At 36.7% G+C, this 19556-nt stretch overlaps 1 protein-coding gene across 2 annotated transcripts in view; it reads right to left on the bottom strand.

Moving 5' to 3' along the window:
• Positions 1-659: 659 nt before the first annotated feature.
• mylk3 (myosin light chain kinase 3) overlaps positions 660-19556 on the bottom strand; it is a 78848-nt gene continuing 59951 nt past the window's right edge. For both annotated transcript variants that reach the window (XM_039763137.1, XM_039763136.1), the window contains exons 8-13: positions 16426-16567; positions 11930-12000; positions 10618-10746; positions 7434-7586; positions 4722-4854; positions 660-1312 (exon numbers count right to left, since the gene is read on the bottom strand). In XM_039763137.1, the coding sequence (XP_039619071.1) occupies positions 1238-1312; positions 4722-4854; positions 7434-7586; positions 10618-10746; positions 11930-12000; positions 16426-16567 (703 nt within the window). In that variant the 3' untranslated portion in view covers positions 660-1237. The remainder of the gene's footprint in view (positions 1313-4721; positions 4855-7433; positions 7587-10617; positions 10747-11929; positions 12001-16425; positions 16568-19556) is intronic.

Here is a 19556-nt window from a genome sequence, read left to right as displayed (position 1 = left end):
CTGCATAACCCTCCACATACACACACACTCATCCTCACAACACATGAATCTATTTATATGTCCTCCATCTCCTAATTCAGGGTCACCTGTAACCCCAAGGTAATCTTGGCCACAATCTACACAACGGGATTCATTTCTGAATGAGGCACCAGTTCTTCACTGAACATACATTAATATAAGTAAATACACTGGAAAAGCACATACGAGGGTCGTTTGATAAGTTTAGTAAATTTCTTTTGAGATGGTGCCACAATTCATTTGGTGATGTCACAGCTAGCAAGTGTCAGTCTACAAATTAGGTAAGGCTAAATTTCAGCCAGAAGCAAAGCATAGTTTAAGTTCTACAGACATGTAAAGCAAATATTTTTTTAAAAATGGTGTTTAAATTGCTTATTACTTATACAAACGACGCTTGTATTTACCCAGAGATGTCAGTAATAGTACAGGATATCTGGGTTCAATAGAACATGTCCAGATCTCTCAAATGAAACACACATGAACACTCTACCTGCTAAACCTCATTGCAACAGTAATTTGTTATTGGAATTTCTGTATTGATAAAGATTATGTAACATTTCAGTAGCATATTTAAGACTCTGGGAATTAGTCTCTAAATATAGAGCTAGTTTTCTGTGACTGTAAAACACAGAAGATGGCTATTACAGGTTTTGGATATTTTTATTCAATCAAAAAGATCAGCACATAACTTTAATCGCCATGTGCAAGCTACAAGCCTTCAAAAATATAAATACATCACTCCCTGCATGAGTTAGTATACCACATGAAGTACACATAGACTATATTTTAATAGTGAAGATAGTGTTCTTTTTACATTTACTAAAATCTCTGAGTCCATGCAGTGAAGATAAAATCATTTAGCCTTCCCCTCCTTTCAAAATCTGTTTATCACTCTTATTCTCTGTTACAAGAAGATAATATACAGAAGATTTACTTCTTTTAACGTGACAATGGTTTTAATCCCACAAATTTATATGTACTGCACTATACTGAAAACCGATACGAAACTAACTTATAACAGAACAATAGTGCTGCATCCATAAAAAACTAAGACCACTTAACTGTTTACAATAAATATTTGTTGACAGAAGAATACAAATGTACAATTTAATTACCATCATTTTCAGTGTCTTTCAAAAGTATTCTGCAGACAAGTGATTGACACATAACATCAGGAAAATAAGATGGAGACGTAAGTGCAGATGTTTAACCTCCAAACCTACACCAGATTCATAGTCCTACGCTGATGAAACTTTCTTAATCGATTTGCTGCAGCAACTGCATAGAAGTGTTTCTGCAAAATAAAAAAAAAACAAAATTGAAATGAACATTATGTATCTTTTGTAGTTAACTTTTAAACATTGCAAGACTGCTTTCAATATTTGATAAGATCAAATAACACAAGTACATGTGCATTTACACAACTGCTGTATAATTTTTTCAAATAATCCTTTAGTAATTACTTTGCTTGCTTGTTTGTTGTTTTTCGCTATCTGTCTGATTTCACAGTCTCAGCTATATTGAAGTTGGGGCTTTGATGTGGCCATTTTAATACTGTTAGTATACCATCTTCAGATTTTCCTCCAAGTAGGTGTTATGTTGAAAGATTATTTTTTGCCAATATGTCATCTTCACAGAGGAAAAGCATATTCAATCAAACTCTGTTAGAGAGCAATCATCATTCTTTCAACATTGAAGCAGGTCCTCCATATCGGTGGCAGAAATGCACCGTCAGATTATGACACAGAAACAGACAGGTACTTCTTGGGAAGTCTTCCTCTGATATATTGACATCTCCTTATGGACTCATTGGTGCATCAGAATTTCTGTTACTAGACATTGATCCATGCTGTATGACCCTCCATATATTTTGTTTTCTTTCAATCTTTTGTTTGCCACTTGTGAGTTGTTTTTTATAATTGCAACACACGCCAAATGATCATTAGTTAAGGATTTCTTCACATAGTTAGAGCATGTACTTTGGTGTCAGATGACTCAACCAAATGCCTAACAAGCATATCACTGAGTTTCCTTCTGTCCTTCAAACAAGTGATGTTTAGATGTTGTTTATGAGATGCAGGCAGCTTTCTGGGTCTCCCACTGTGCTTCTTTAGCTTTCTTTATGACAACATTTATATCCATTTTGGTGTGACACTACTGAGTGACTATTAATCTAAAACTATATTTTATGTCTGTCAAGGCGTGTTAGTTTAGCCACTCCTTAAACTCTCCTAGAAGCACATAAGGTTTTGATTGTTACCATCCAGCACACCCATTTATGTTTTAAATTGCACTAGCACACCTGGTTCAGCTAAGGACTGCCTTATTAATCTGGACAAGCTGGGGCATCTGAAAGAGAGGTTCAGGAGCCAAACCTGCCACCCCATAAGACATCTGTAATTTTTTTTTTTTTTTTTTTGAAAAGAAGAAAAAAAAAAGTAATTCTTTTTAATATTTACTGTATCACTTACATTATATAGTGATGTCATTAGAAAATGAACAGTTATTGACTAAATAACCTGTTTTAAAACTACTTTTTTGGGAAGCCTAAGACTTAACAGATGGGCATATGGGAGACTGCCTGCCAGGGAAATATGTGCCTCTGGCAACAGAAATGATGCTGGATGGTAGCACACGTCTGACGTTTACTTCTGGGGCCACTGCAGTGAGCTCTTTTAGAGCCTACATTTTAGAATGGACATCCTACAGGGCAATTTCCCAACTACACACACGTATGTTAAAATTCTGTCCAAAATTCTTGAAAACACAACAGATGATGTTTCCTTCTCTTCCTTTTGTCATCTACAGTATATAACCCAGAAGTGTTTTTGTCTACATGTCTTATGTGACAAAGATACTTCCAGGTCCAAAGTTAAAAAAACTCCTTTACTCTTTTTCAGTCGGGTGAGCTTGGAGTTGGGAGTGTAGGAAGGACAAAGGTTCACCTCGGCAAGAGGGAAAGAAAGATGTTTCATTCTTGTGTGAGTTGTATAGTGTAAAATTCAAAGAAAAAAAACAGTTGTGTCTGGAGAGGGGGTGCAAGAAGCCCCACACCATCAACTATATAAAAAGGATGCAATATATTCTATAGTATATTTTTTATCCAACACTTTTCAAAATGCAGTATACTGTACTTGCATGTTATAACATGGGAAAGATTATATACTGTTCCTAAAAACCACCCAGCAAAAGCCTATTTAGCCTTAAACTTCTAGGCTGTGCTCGAAAAGCTGCATCTGTCTTGAATTTCAAGTCCAGAATATCAACACAAATGTTCTCTGGAAATTTTAATACAACATTCTTTATTTATAGATTTCAATAGTTCCCTCCTGTTCACTGTGATGTTAACAATGTCATTATGCTGCACACCAATTTGAAACTTTTTGTGTTATTTTCTTCCCTGCTCTTGGCTCTCCTCTCTTTCTCTCAGGTGGGAATTGAATTCTTGTTCTGTTAGGTTTTGTTTTTTCTAGGTCTTCCTTGTTTTTTATTAATTTCTGGAGGTTTTTTCTTCCTCAAAATTGATTTTGAAGTTAGTTGTTGTTCTTCAAATTATATCTAATTGATTGTGCTCTGTTACTTTCTGGAAATAAAATTAAATTAAATAATTAAGCACTGATTTTTGGTCAGCAAAGATGTTTTGATAAAAAATAGGGTGGACTCTCTGTAATGATAATTTTTGATGGTGTTTCTTCTAATTGTCACCTCTATTACTGTAAGTTCGCTCACTTTTCTTTTAACAAACTATAACCTCAGAGAGCTGACAGTACAATTTCCTGAAGGAGGTGATGGCAAACTTCCTTCTTGGACAGCTGACTGCTTAGCTACGGAAAGTCTTCAAAAACCTCCGGTGTTTCTCAAAATACGATCATTTCCAGTGCTCAGTTACCTAACCAGGAATATCTTGGAGGATGATTGTGCTTTTCCTGATGCTAATGGATTGTATTTGTAACACTCTCTGAAGAGCTTCAGAGTTGTCCAAGGAAATGCATTTGTTTTGGAGAATATTTAGCTATATTAGTGAAAGGTTGACCTGCTGACTGAAGCAAGGACCAATGTAGAGAAATTCAAATTATGGCCATTAAATTAGTTGTTGTCATTAATTTTTGAATATATCATGTGAACCAAGAGGAAAAACTTAAATGCAACACAATTAACATTCAACGCCAGTTGTTTAATGGGGAGCTCCTGAAGGTACACTGTTGCAATATCTTTAATAGATGTATACAACAGAGAATTGATTTAAATCCCTCCTGCTGCTCAAATAATATAAAGCTCCACATAAACAGCTCGAGTCTCTGTGAATTTTCATTTCCTTCTAGAAGTAGAGCATATGTTACAGTATCATGTAGGTATTTGATTTCTTTTTTTCACATCTGTACTTTTTTATGTGAAAATTCACAGTTATCAATGAATGAAAAACATTTTATAAAGAAAACATAACACAAAATGGAATGTGAATCTCATCTTTCACATAATTTTCTTCCATCCAGCAAATCATTTTTTATTTTGCAGTCGTAATAAATTGTCTAGGCTTAAGCCCAAAGTTCATGAGGGTTTAATGTTGTTTATCAGTTTAAAGGCATTTCTGTGGTATAATTTTTGGTCTGTCAGAGAAATCAAAAAGCCAGCTGGTAATGTTTAATTGCACATCTGCAAAATTAAATTCACATTCACAGTAAAGCTGCTGCAAACTCTATTACCTTCCACTGTCTGTGTGCCAAGTAGCTCTGCAGGAGTAACTGGGACTTTAAACGAACTTGGCATCTCTTCGCCTTGTCTGCTAAGTTATTCAGCCAGTCATGCTTCAGGCATCCAGCAGCACTCATTCGATTACTGTTACAAATGTGATATATATAAATATACAAATAGTAAATACAGTATTTAACATAACATAATGAATGGCAAGCAAACTATTACAGGATTGCATTTATTACTACATATAAGATTTCTGTTCTCCTGACTAAACAAAAAGGCATTTTATATTTGTTCAGTACCTTCAGTTCATAATACAGACATGAATATACATATTTTCAAGTCCTTGCATCAACATATTCTCATATGCTTTTGATAAATTATTGTTTGCCTAATGTAAAAGACTACTTGTGTATATCACAGAAGGCACACAACTGTGAAAAGAGAACAGCTTCAAAAAAAGGGCAGTCTGTATTACAGGATAAATACACATTTATTCACCTCATCTACCCATTTTCTGAAATTGATTCTTCCATTAAAGACCAAAAGGCAGCTATCAGCCCCGGAAGAGCAGATAAGTCATCACAGGGCACTTTTATATGTGCATCCATGCTCACAGAAACTGCACTAACTTACCAATTTAACCTAACATGTTCAGAAGAATCATAATTATGCAAAGCTCTATTTAACAAAAGGGAAAATGCACAACACTAATGAGAACAGTGTCTGGGAGAAGAATCAAACTTTGGTTTCTGGAGGTACTATGTAGCAAAATGTCACTGCAATGCTGCTTTGTTTCATGTTTTATTTCTAATTTTTAACACAAACTAAAGGTAAACTATTTTAGGTAATCTGTCCTTTTATTTCATTGACCTGAATTTTATAAAATTCTGCCAGCTTCTTCATCTATAATTTACTTTCTGACCTGTTTTATACAGTATAATAGCTTATTACATTAATAGCTTGAACATCTTGTTGGGCTTAAAGGGGCTGCTGTTAACTGGTTCAGGTCATACAGTATCTAACTGGTAGACACTTTTCAATTACTTAAAATTCCTCTTTTTTGTCTACTGCTCCTCTTAAATGAGATGTTCCTCGGATCCATTTTGGGTCCTATTTTATTCTCTATATACCTTTACCCTACTGGAGCTATTCTAAGGAAATATAACATTTCTTTTCACTGCTATGCTGATGATACTCAGGTTTATATTCCCATCTGCAACTCTGCAATAAATCAACTGCACAACTGTCTTTCTGAACTAAGATCCTGGATGGCTAATAATTTTCTTGATCTGAATCAAAATAAAATGGAGGTGCTTATAGTGGGTCCATCAGCTAAAGATGGATGCCAAGTGTAAAACCAAGGGAGACAGGGCTTTTACAGCTGCTGCTTCTCGCCTGTGGAACTCTTAACCTCATTACGTAAAGGATTCGTCTACAATTGAACTGTTCAAAACAAGATTAAAGACTCATTTCTATTCACCTGCATTCCGTGACCTTCAGTAATACTGATGGTTCCCTCATTGTGATCATGTAACATTACTTCTGTTTATTATTTTATTTATGTTCATTTATTTTATTTCTATTTATGTTATTCATGTTATTTGTATGTTTTTCTTTTATTCTATTATTGTAAAGCACTTTGGCCACAGCATTCCTATGTTGTTTTAAATGTGCTATATGTATATATAAATTTGACATTGACAATAGAACAGAATGGAATGACTCATCATAATCAGATCTCTTACCAAACTAAGATCAAAAATGAAATCACAATGTCAACTGTAAAGACAGTCAAAATCATTACAAAATCTTATATAACATTACAATCAACACTTCATGGGAATTTTGGAGAATGTAGATGAATAGAATTGACAGCCTTGTTAGAATGAATGGCCTGCTTCATTGCAATTGTTCTAATGTTCTAATCTGAAATCTGCTCAATGCAACTAAGCATCATGAACCTATATTGGCAAGAGCAACCACAAGACAGCACACTTCACAAGGTAAGTTAAATAATCTCTTCACATATGCATTATTCAAAATTATGTATGAATACGTAATAGATAATTATTTGAGGGATTACGGTGGGGTGGCACAGAAGGCAGATTGGTATCCAAGTTGCTGGATGGCCTTTTCTGCACAACTGGCTCATTTGTCCTGCGTTAAAATAGATTTCAGCTCATGGCTTCAGTTCCCCACATAACACAACCTATTTAAATGAATTCAATGATGTGTTATCAGACTGAATGGATACTCTAAATTAACCTGAGTACCTGTGATGAAGGGAATAAATCTGCAATGCATTAGTATGCCAACTGTTTCAGCTTCCCATATCTGTGACTAAACAAAACTAGCTTTGAAAATGGAGTAATAATTGAATAGACAACATTCACTCTGTGTTTATATCAACAGCACATTTGCAGTGTAGTTTGAAAAAAAAAAACAAAGTTAGTTTTCTATAGAGCACTTAATGATGAGCATACAGCATTTTGATTCTCAATGGTATAGCACTATAACAGCATAAAATATTCTGAGAGTTGTGAATAGTTCACAGTATCATAAAGCAGATATAATACTGTAAAGACATATAATACTGTAAAATATAGGCCTAAACTGATCTTTTAAATTCATCCTGGAAGCTTTCCATTTTCTACTATGAGTGCCTTCTACTTTAGCTTTATAAAAAAAATGTGAAACTACAGAAGATCAGTTCTTACCTTTTTTCTGGCACTAGCAATCTGGATATGAAATCTTTGGCTTCTGCTGAGATGTTTTCAAATGCTTCTGCATCAAAATCCCAATTGCCATGCAAGATACTGTTCATAGTTTCAGTGTCATTGTCTCCGAGGAAAGGTGACAAGCCACTTAGTCTAAAATTTAAAGTAGCAATTTAAGGGCTATAATAATTTATTTGTATATATAAAGTTAAGAATATTCTTTTTAGAAAGTTATACTTCAGCAAAAAATATTGTATAGCTTGCTTTTAACACAGGATATGCATGCTTTCTCAATACTATGTTCATTATATTAGTGATGAAATGCAGTAAATATAAACTATGAGTCATGTTTCTGAAGTATCACAAGCAAAAAAAATCACTAAGATTAATCCAAATAAGTGGTTAACACTGTATACTTGTTTTTGTGGATAAACTAGAACTTCTGTTAATGCTTTTTCATGTACAAAACCAATCTAGTTTAAAATGCAATATTTAGGCTCTACCTAGGTTCAGATCTGTGCAGCAACAACACATGCCTCCATCAATATATATCACACATTTCATTGAGACAAGCATTTGAGTATTTTTTACTTTCTTGTATATGAAGTTCTGTATACAGAAAGTATTGTAATCATTCAAAAATTTGACTTCCCTGGTCCAAAAATACCATTTTTGGAATTACAGTCATGACCGAAATTATCGGCACCCCTGGAATTTTCCCAGAAATGCACCATTTCTCCCAAAAAATTGTTACAATTACAAATGTTTTGGTATAAACGTTTATTTCCTTTATGTGCATTGGAACAACACAAAAAAACAGAGAAAAAAAGCCAAATCTGACATCATTTCATACAAAACTCAAAAACCGGGCTGGACAAAATTATTGGCACCCTCAACTTAATATTTGGTTGTATGCCCTTTGGAAAAAATAACTGAAATGAACAGCTTCCTATAACCATCATTAAGCTTGTTACACCTCTCAACTGGAATTTCCAACCACTCTTCTTTTGCAAACTGCTCAAGGTCTCTCAGATTTGAAAGGCGTCTTCTCCCAACAGCAATTCTGAGATCTTTCCATAAGTGTTCAATCGGATTTAGATCCGGACTCATTGCTGGCCACTTCAGAACTCTCCAGCGCTTTGTCTTCAACCATTTCTGGGTGCTTTTAGAGATATGTTTGGGGTCATTATCCTGCTGGAACACCCATGATCTCTGACGCAGACCCAGCTTTCTGACACTGGGCTCTACATTGCGCCCCAATATCTTTCAGTAGTCTTCAGATTTCATAATGCCTTGCACACAGTCAAGGCATCCAGTGCCAGAGGCAGCAAAACATCCCCAAAACATCTTAGAACCTCCATCCTGTTTGACAGCAGGTACTGTGTTCTTTTCTTCGTAGGCCTCATTCCATTTTCTGTAAACAGTAGAATGATGAGCTTTACCAAAAAGCTCTACCATGGTCTCATCTGTCCACAAGACGTTCGCCCAGAAGGATTTTGGCTTCCTCAAGTACATTTTGGCAAACTCTAGTCTGGCTTTTTTTATGTTTCTGTGTCAACAGTGGGGTCCACCTGGCTCTCCTGCCATAGCGTTTCATTTTGTTCAGATGTCAATGGATAGTTCGAGCTGACACTGTTGCACCCTGAGTCTGCAGAACAGCTTGAATATGTTTTGAAGTTGATTGGGGCTGTTTATCCACCATTCGGACTATACTTTGTTTTCTGTTCCGTCCATGTCCAGGTAGATTAGCTACAGTGCCATGTGTTGTGAACTTCTTGATTATGTTGTGTACAGTGGACAAAGGAACATGAAGATGTCTAGAGATGAACTTGTAGCCTTGAGATTGCTGATATTTTTCCACAATTTTTGTTCTCAAGTCCTCAGACAATTTTCTGCTCTTCCTTCTGTTCCCCATGCTTAGTGTGGCACACTCTGGCACACAACAGAAAGGTTGAGTCAACTTTTCTCCATTTTAACCGGCTTTAGGTGTGATTGCTATATTGCCAGCACCTGTTTCGTGCCACAGGTGAGTTCAAACCAGCATCATATGCTTGAAATAAAACGATTTACCCACAATTTTGGAAAGGTGCCAATAATTTTGTCCGGCCCATGTTTGGAGTTCTGTGTGACATGATGTCAGATTTGGCTTTTTTTTCTCAGTTTTTTTGTGTTGTGCAAATGCACATAAAGGAAATAAACATGTGTATACCAAAACATTTGTAATTGCAGAGAGAAATGGTGCATTTTTTGGGAAAATTCCAGGGCTGCCGATAATTTCGGCCATGATTGTATGCCTGTGTCTGTGTGTGTGTGTGTAAACATGATAACTTGAGTACACTTTCAGTTAGGACCCACGGGTGAGCAGGTTCGGTCCTGGAGGGCCGCAGTGGTTGCAGGTTTTTGTTCCAACCCAGTTGCTTAATTAAAAAACAATCCTTGTCAATTATTTAATTTCATGGCTTGTTAGTGCTTTAACTCTGCCATGTCAAGTCATTCTCATATCCTAGATTTTTTTTCCTTTCTAAGGATATCATCCAAATGATTTGAAGTTTAAAAAAGATGAGCTGTTCTCAGTGCTTCACTATTTTCTCTTCACTTTCCTTCCAAGTAATTAAACCCGATAGTGCATGATAAATATACACAGGTGTAAATGGAAACAAGCTAAATGTAGAAATGCTGGTCTCTTTTGTCATTTGCATCTTATTGCTAATAAAGGAGCAATTAAAAACCAAGACTAGAGCTATTTAAGACTAAAAATAAGCAATAAGGGTTCAATATCTTAACGAGCAAGACAACTAAAATGAAGCAGAAGTGTTACTTGAGCAATAAGTGCTTCTTATTAAGCAATTGGGTTGGAACAAAAACCTGCAGCCACTGCGGCCCTCCAGGACGGAATCTGCCCACCCCTGATCGGTCAACCAAATTTTACATACAAGTATCAGGTACAAAACATAGATTTCTATCAACTTTTGAGCTATTTCCACTAACCAGAAGTGGTACTTTTTTATTCATGCAGCTGCAGGGTCATATTTGATTTGATGTTGATGGTTCTTTAATGTACGTAATATAAAAATATAATTATTGTCTTGCAGTTTACTCCTGAAATGTTCATCTCCATATCTGAATATACGAGAAAGTATAGGGGAGACCACTCCCGATTTTTAAAATTTCAAATAATACTCACAGCATATATGTTATGACACCCACACTCCACATATCAGTTGCAAATGAAACAAAGTCATAGTTCACTACTTCTGGTGCAAGAAACTCAGGTGTGCCAAAGTTCACTTTTAACTTTTCACGAGGCTTGTACCTAAAAGATGTTAAGAAATAAAAGTGCTTCTGAGCATCTGCTAAACATACAAAATTGAAAAATATTTACTCTTTGACCCATTCTACTTTATCTGTATAATAAAGGAAAAAAATATTTTTGCAACAGTGATGAACTTCAAAAATACACAAATTTCACAGTGTAATGTACTTTCAGAACATACAGTAATCTGTGGAATATGTTTGTTGAGAACTAAGGATGGCTTGAATGTATAATAGATATGCTTACTGCTAAGGTCAGTCGGCCAGTCATTTTCCAACCTGCTATATCCTCACAGGGTCACAGGGGTCTGCTGGAGCCAATCCCAGCCAGCACAGGGTGCAAAGCAGGAACAAATCCCGGGCAGGGTGCAAACCCACCGCAGGGCACACACACACACACACACACACACACCCCAAGCACACACTAGGGACAATTTAGGATCATCAATGCACCTAACCTGCATGTCTTTGGACTGTGGTAGGAAACCAGAGCACCCAGAGGAAACCCATGCTGACACAGGGAGAACATGTAAACTCCACACAGGAAGGACCCAGGAAGTGAACCCGGGTTTCCTTACTGCGAGGCAGCAGCGCTACTACTGCACCACCATGCTGCCCCTACTGCTAAGGTACTGATTATAAACAATTATTATTCTACATTTAATACAATAACACTAAGTAAACCGAAAATGGTTGTAATAAACTGACAAAACGTCTAATTTAAAATAAGGGTTTGCAGACTAGCAGTGAAACTCCAAAATACAGATGTGAAAAGCTCGTACTGATGTTCCTCAAGAACACATAAAGCTGTGCTAATGAAAGTTGAATAAAAATTTGAGGCAACAAAGATACAATAGTTTTGTTTTTTTTGTTTTCCTTAGCCATATTTTTTTTCGAACAGTACAAATGTGTGGCTCCTTTGAATTATACATATTTTGTTTAAAATATAAGTTCAATATGTTAGCAATTTTAGTAGAACTAGAAAGGCATAAAAGTACAATTTTTCAAGGGGAAGGTTAACTATTTCTCCAGATCTGACAGCAGTTTTATTTAGCTGTTGGTATGCCAGTAAGTTTTTTTTTACAGATGTGTTATATAAGACGATTATGCTATCACAAAATTAGGCATATGTATATAAAATGGGGTAAAATTCACCCCGACAGCAAATAAATAAGAGGTCTTACCTTCTTGCTAATCCAAAGTCAATAATTTTTATTTGGTTTCCTGTATTATTTACACACAGTATGTTTTCTGGCTAAAAAAAAGCAAAATTATAATGAGGAGATTTTTCCTTTTTTTAAAGAAATTGTCTTGAAATTTCATTGAATGTAACTCTCAGTTATTTAAAAAATAGTTTTAAATATTTTATGAAAAAGAGATATTTATTGAATAAAGCCCTAAGCAATGTCAAAGTTCCCTTGATTTACTGATTTACTTATCAGGTCACTTACCTTGACAGTGATCTAGTTAAACAATAAATCAACAACTGGAAATTGCATTTGCGCAGTTTGCAGCAGCTAAATAACAGATTGTAATGTATGAACCATTAATTGATTCATTCAACTTTATGTTGATGCTTTATTTTAAACAAAGAAAATCTTCATGTTAATGAGTTTTCTTAAAAAGAATCTATTTTTTACTTACACATTGTAAGTTAAAAGATCTAATTAAGGCTGAAGATGTGTCATGATTTCAGACCTTACAGCAACAAAAGCAGAAATTTCAATAAGGGTGTGTATATTTTTGATATCCACGTTTGCTCACTCTCTCTCTCTTTACCTATTTTCACTGTTGACTGTCTCCCTATATCCAAACAGAGTGACTCTAGGCATCTCAAAAAGTGCTTTTTTTCTTCGGTGAAGGCCAGAAGAACAGCAGAGAAGGACCCACCCAGGAATGTCAATGGAAGTCCATAGACCAGAATTTACCCAGTGAGGTCCTAGGAAGGGAGCGCCAAACTTATGTCTTCTGGTCAAATGACTTCCAGCTTAAGTGTAAAAGAACAGATTGGAAGAGGGGCATGCAGTTCTAATCTGACTTTCAACTGTTCTGGAAAACCCACCTTTTAGAGCGTGTCAATGTATATGAGACTATAAGAAAAGGACTACTATGAAAGAATTTCTTCACAAATAGTGACCTTTTTATAGGCAAAGTCCAAAAGGACTTGTGAAAAAAAAAGTATTGATTTTGCTATACAATAAAGGCATGCTAATGAATAAGTTTTCAAAGATGTCTATGTTTTGCTACACAGTGACAATACATCCATCCATTATCCAACCCACTATATCCTAACTACAGGGTCACAGGGGTCTGCTGGCGCCAATCCCAGCCAACACAGGGCGCAAGGCAGGAAACAAACCCCGGACAGGGTGCCAGCTCACTGCAGACAGTGACAATATACTGTGTATATATACAGTATATATACACAGAGACAGAGCATGTAATGTTGGATAACTTTTTGCCACTGTCTCACAATTCTAACATCCTGGGTTTGAATTCTATATCCAATCATTGTCTATGAGAAGTCTACATGTTCTAACTGTGTTTGTATGTGTTTTTCTTTTGAGTACTCTAGTTTCCTTCCACATTCTCAAAGACATGTATGTTATTGTTAGTTTAAGAACTGGCCATATGTGAGTGTGAGTGTATGTGTGATTGGAAGTGGTATCCATACAGGTCTGATTTCTGCCTTGTACTACATACTGCTGGGAATAGGTTCTGGCCTTCAACCACACTGAACTGGATTACCAAGGTTTGAGAATTGTTACCAGTTGTTGTTCTTTGAGTACAATTCGTAATACTTGAGGTATGTGATCAATAGTTTTTTATCTACACCATTAATTTACTATAATTATGCCAAAGCACACTATAATCTCTAGAGTCTGAGCAACAGCAGATGTGTCATCAGCAAATACTTGAACTTTGGGATACTCAAATCAATTACATAACTCAAAGCAAACAGACAAAAAGACTTCTCAGTGATTTATTTCTTTATACTAAAATACTCTAATCGTCTAACTGTAATACATTAAAATATGATTATTAGTGTTCCAAAGAATAATCTGGAAGCAGTGGGAGCAAGAAGGCACAAAAGTCTGACTGAGATGCTATTCCATTGCAGAGTATTTTTATAGTGACAAGTGCGCTCAAGTGCCTAGCATATATATATATATATATATATATATATATATATATATATATATATATATATATATATATATATATATATATATATATATATATACTCAGCAAAAAGAAATGTCCTCTGACTTTCAACTGTTTTACTTTCAGTAAACTTAATGTGTAAATATTTGTATGAACACTAAAAGAGTCAACACCATAAGACATAAACTAAAAATGTTTCACAATGTGTCCCTGAATGAAGGGAGGCTCAAAATCAAAAGTACCAGTCAGTATCTGGTGTGTCCACCAGCTGCTTGAAGTACTGCAGTGCATCTCCTCCTCATGGACTGGACCAGATTTGTCAGTTCTTGCTGTGAGATGTTACCCCACTCTTCCACCAAGGCACCTGCAAGTTCCTGGACATTTCTGGGGAATGGCCTAGCCCTCACCCTGCGATCCAACAGGTCCCAGACATGCTCAATTCCTTCGACGATAAACACGAATCCGTCCATCACCCTGGTGAGACAAAACCGTGACTCATCAGTGAAGAGCACTTTTTGCCACTCCGGTCTGGTCCAGCGAAGGTGGGTTTGTGCCCATAGGCGGCGTTGTTGCTGGTGATGTCTGGTAAGGACCTGCCTTACAACAGGCCTACAAGCCCTCAGTCCAGCCTCTTTCAGCCTATTGCGGACAGTCTGAGCACTGATGGAGGGATTGTGTGTTCCTGGTGTGACTCAGGCAGTTGTTGTGGCCATCCTGTACCTGTCACGCAGGTGTGATATTCGGATGTACCAATCCTGTGCAGGTGTTGTTACACGTGGTCTTCCACTGCGAGGATGATCAGCTGTCCTTCCTGTCTCCCTGTAGCGCTGTCTTAGGCGTCTCACAGTGCGGACATGGCAATTTATTGCCCTAGCCACATCAGCAGTCCTCATGCCTCCCTGCAGCATGCCTAATGCACGTTCACGCAGATGAGCAGGGACCCTGGGCATCTTTCTTTGGGTGTTGTTCACAGTCAGTAGACAAGTCTCTTTAGTGTCCTGCGTTTTTAGAACTGTGACATTAAATGCCTACTTTCTGTAAGCTGTTAAGGTCTTAACGACCATTCCACAGGTGCATGTTAATTAATTGATTATGGTTAATTGAACATGCATGGAAAACATTGTTTAAACCCTTTACAATGAAGATCTGTAAAGTTATTTGGATTTTTAAAACATTATTGTTGAAATACACAGTCCTGAAAAAGGGCGTTTCTTTTTGCTGAGTGTATATATATATATATATATATATATATATATATATATATACACACACACACACATACAGTATATATAAATATATATATATATACTGTAAAAGGCACTATATAGCGCCCGACCCGGCACAGACTTACGCAGAGGCACGTGTAAAACAAATAGGCTTTTTATTTTTCTTCGCCCGTGGGCGCACGTCTTCCGTGTCCCACAGACCCAACACAGTCCCAAAGCACTTTATACAGAGCTCAAACAACCCTTCCTGGCACCACCACTCCTCCCAGGAAACCTCGTCCTCTTCCTCCCGATTCTGGCCTCGAATAAAGGGAGGCTGGCCCGTTTTATAGCCCACCCGGAAGTGTTCCATGTGCTTGACCATCTGGTCCTGAATGCACCTCCGGGTGGGGCTAATAACTCGTCCATCCGGGTTGTTGGCTCTCGGCAGCACCCCCTAGCGGCCACTCCATCTCCCAACCAGGCTGTGGAGGACTCCATGTCCCATGGAGCCACATGGGAGACTGGAAAACGAACAACGGTCAGGGAGGCTGCCACCAAGCGTCCCGGGGGAGGTATTGAGCTGTCCATGGTGGCTCCCCCGGAACATATGCAGCAGCGGCGTCCCGGCCGGGCCTGGGACCCGGCTGTCCGTCACAATACATATACATATATATATGTGTGTGCGTGTGTGTGTGTTTTGGGTGATGGTCAATAATTGTATCCAAAGAACTTCCAAGCAAACAAAGTAGTAAGTATAAGTTCCACACAGACAGAGGATCAGGTCTGCTATTCTATTGATGTTTTTATTATTATATAGAAAACAAATTGCAAATATGCATTTGTGCATCTCTGTGAAGTAAATTTTCAATAGTACCAGATATCATGAAGCATTTTGCAGAATCCAGAATGGTATAACAAAGATGCACATAAAATATGTTCATTTTAATAGGACCTTCTCCTGTGATGGTAACCAAATAAATACCAGATTTTGCCATTTTTTATAGTCCAGAAGAAGCTGCATTATTTATCTGAAATATGTTTTCTCCATAAAACAAATATTTCCTTTTACATTTTCCCTACTTTAGCTTCTTATGCTATATATTTCCTGATCAATATAAACATATCTATGAGACAGACTCTGTTAGAATATTAGCAGTACCTTTCCAATGTTTTGATGTTTTTATTTCAAGGTTGCTACATGCTTTTTACCTTTCAGAAATAAGTATACTCTTAGAGTACCAAATGTAAGGGTACTTATATATACCAATGCTTTGTGCTGGTTTCTATAAAACTATTTCTGACTTTACCTTGAGGTCTAAATGAAGAATATACTGCTGATGCAAGTATTGAACTCCTTCACAGATTTGTCTCGCAAACACAATGGCATCCAGCTCTGTCAGATGATAATTTTCATCAATGATTCTGTCAAAGAGCTCACCACCATCTACACTGCAAAATCAGAAAAAAACATGCTTCTAAGAATATACCTCATAAAGAAAAGAGCCATATTAACAAAAGATGAGCAGTAAGGAACAAATCAGACAGCTTAATTATAAAATAAAGAATTACAGACATTATATAAAGCCTTAGCTACACCAAATGAAACCCATTTAATATTATTAAGGGCAGAAAAAAGAGAGAAAGAAATGGACATGCATTACATTCAGACTTTTCTTTTACATTTGGTGAAATTGATATACTGCACACGTTTTAAGTGTTTTTACTTTGCAGAGGGCAAACATAAAAGATAATTATAGATCAAAGTGTAAAAAATATAAAATTATAAACCTCAATACATACCCTATTGTAGTGATGAACTTTACTTGCATGAGACAAACAGAAGCATTTGTCAATGACACCTAAACAAACGCAACTAGCTATATCCGTACCAAACTTCTAAATTACTTTAATTCAGTTTGTACAGAATGAAGATGTGTCTGGTCTGGCAGAAGGTTACTGGGGCAAGAGTATCACAATGGTAGCACCTACAGGAAAATTACTCTGGAACAAAGAAACCCTCATACTGGGAAAAAGATAGGAACCTAGCATACCATTGTGGGAAGACGGAGGCAGAAAACAGGAAGTGGGACAATGTTGTTACAGTATTTTAAGTAAAAACTGGCAAGAGATGAGTTGTAATACTCCAGTCAGTTAGATGGCAGCACACAGCTCCCGAGAAGACTGAATGGTACCATGTTGGACCTGTAAATAAAGACACCAGGCAATTTGCAGAGAATGAAAGGATCAGGAGTGCAAGGCCACCAGAAGCCAAGAGGGACCACTAGGATAGTCCCAGGCTGCTAATAAAATAGTAAAATAAGGACTGCACCAACCATAGACATGATTCCAATGCTTCAGTGGAAGTGATCCTGGGAGTACATTTACAGATGCCTTATGCAACAAGCACAATTGATTCTGAAAGCAGGTGAAGTCCAGATATGTGAGACAGACAGACAGACAGACAGGCAGACAGACAGACAGACAGACAGACAGACAGACAGACAGACAGATAGATAGATAGATAGATAGATAGATAGATAGATAGATAGATAGATAGATAGGTGCCAATCAAGTATGCAGAGACATCATCTCAGAGTGGCAGCAGGACTATTTTTAAGTTCTGCTTACTTTGGACTCTTTCATATGATCTCCCCTATGTGATTTATTTCAATAAACATAACCATTTTTTTGCTTTTGACCTGATGCCATATTCCGTTTGTTAAAGGTACCACTCCTTCTGCAGCAGTAAAAAAGGAACCACAAAAGAAATGTGTCCATATATATATATATATATATATAATGTAAAGCAGACTGACCGACGCACTCATTAACAAAAACACAATTTCCCAGTCAGTTAAAACCCTCAAATTTGGCAGGATGGTAGATCTCAGTAAGTTCATATCCACTAATAAAGGACAATTTGATATATCAGAATTTAAGGGTAAAACCCCCTCTACAACAGCAAAAATAAATATCCCAGAATCTCAAAAATGCCTTCATAGATGCGATTGACATTTGGTGATGTTAGAAAAAAGAAAATTAGCTCTTTTTCCTTGATATTTTGTTGATAATAATGCTGTAACAAATGAGGTATTTTTAGACAGCATGTCCTTTCTTGCCTGTGCTGTGATTGCGCAGAGAAATGTGTCATCCAGTTCATGCAAATCAATGGCATAAGTAAAACAGTACCACTGTACAAGTTGATGCTATAATTGAGCAGAAAATGTTGCTATGCACAGGAAGAACAGATAAGGTGGTGAGCTGCATATAAAAATGAACTATGAAGTGGATGAAGAAAAGTTAGATGAAACTCAAAGGAAATGTGATTAGCTGGTGGCCTCCTTGGGTGCACACAGTACTCCCTATTGTGACAGCTTCTTCCTACTTCTCACAATATGGCATAAAATACATTCAAAAACAAGCTGGATTGGATTGTTCAGAGCTCTTATATACAGTATGTTACTGGCAATGTATGAAAGCAGGCATTGTATAGAATGCCTTGGCAATATATAGAATACCGAAAATTAGACGTCAAAGTATGAAACGATTAATATTTCACACATTTCCTAGGCATTCTATGCAATGCTAAAAGACAAACCGGCAAAGTATGAAATACTCCCACTAATGACGTTTCTAATGTCATGTGACTTTCGACGCTCCCAATGAAGTGCAATTAAAAATGCCATTCAAGCCTTCCTTGTTGCAACAAGTAGGTTAAGTTTTTTCTCCTATTTTTTTCAGTAAGAAAGTTCTGTATTTTATTTGATATTTTCTTTTTTCATTTATATATTTTTAATGAAGGCCTTTTAATGACTCTCTTTAAATACTTTGCCAAAATTGCATTTGTCATCCTATATAATGCCTAGGCATTACATACAATGCCTAGGGAAAGTATATATAACTAGCTGAAATACCCACTGTTGCCCGGGAGGAAAATAAAGTTTTGTTTTTTTTTTATTATTGTTTGAGAAAAATTAATAAAAAAAAAAATCTTTAAAAATAAAAATAAACTAAGAAACAATGAAGACTCACTAATGTGCTTATCTTGGGGTATTGTATGTATGTTATCATCCAGTAGATGCTCGGAACCAGACAAATCTATTTAATTTCAAATGCAACAGGGGCGCTGTGTTGCTTAAACATAAAGAATGCTGGCAGTTACCTCCAGTTCGTCCACTGGTGGTCATTCCTAGTGTCAACTGGATGATAACATGCATACAAGACTGCAAGATCACCCCCACCCAGAAGGGGGTGGGTTAGGGCTGATTTCACCTTACAGTATTTTTAGTCGACCAATGAGGAACATGTGTGCCAAGTTTCATGAAAATCTCTGGAACATACATACACACATTGACTTTTATATATATAGACATTAAAATCCATCCATCCATCATCCAACCCGCTATATCTTAACTACAGGGTCATGGGGGTCTGCTGG

Source organism: Polypterus senegalus, chromosome 9, assembly GCF_016835505.1.
Source record: "Polypterus senegalus isolate Bchr_013 chromosome 9, ASM1683550v1, whole genome shotgun sequence".
Taxonomy (NCBI): domain Eukaryota; kingdom Metazoa; phylum Chordata; class Cladistia; order Polypteriformes; family Polypteridae; genus Polypterus; species Polypterus senegalus.
This window is presented reverse-complemented; position numbering and strand designations above follow the sequence as displayed.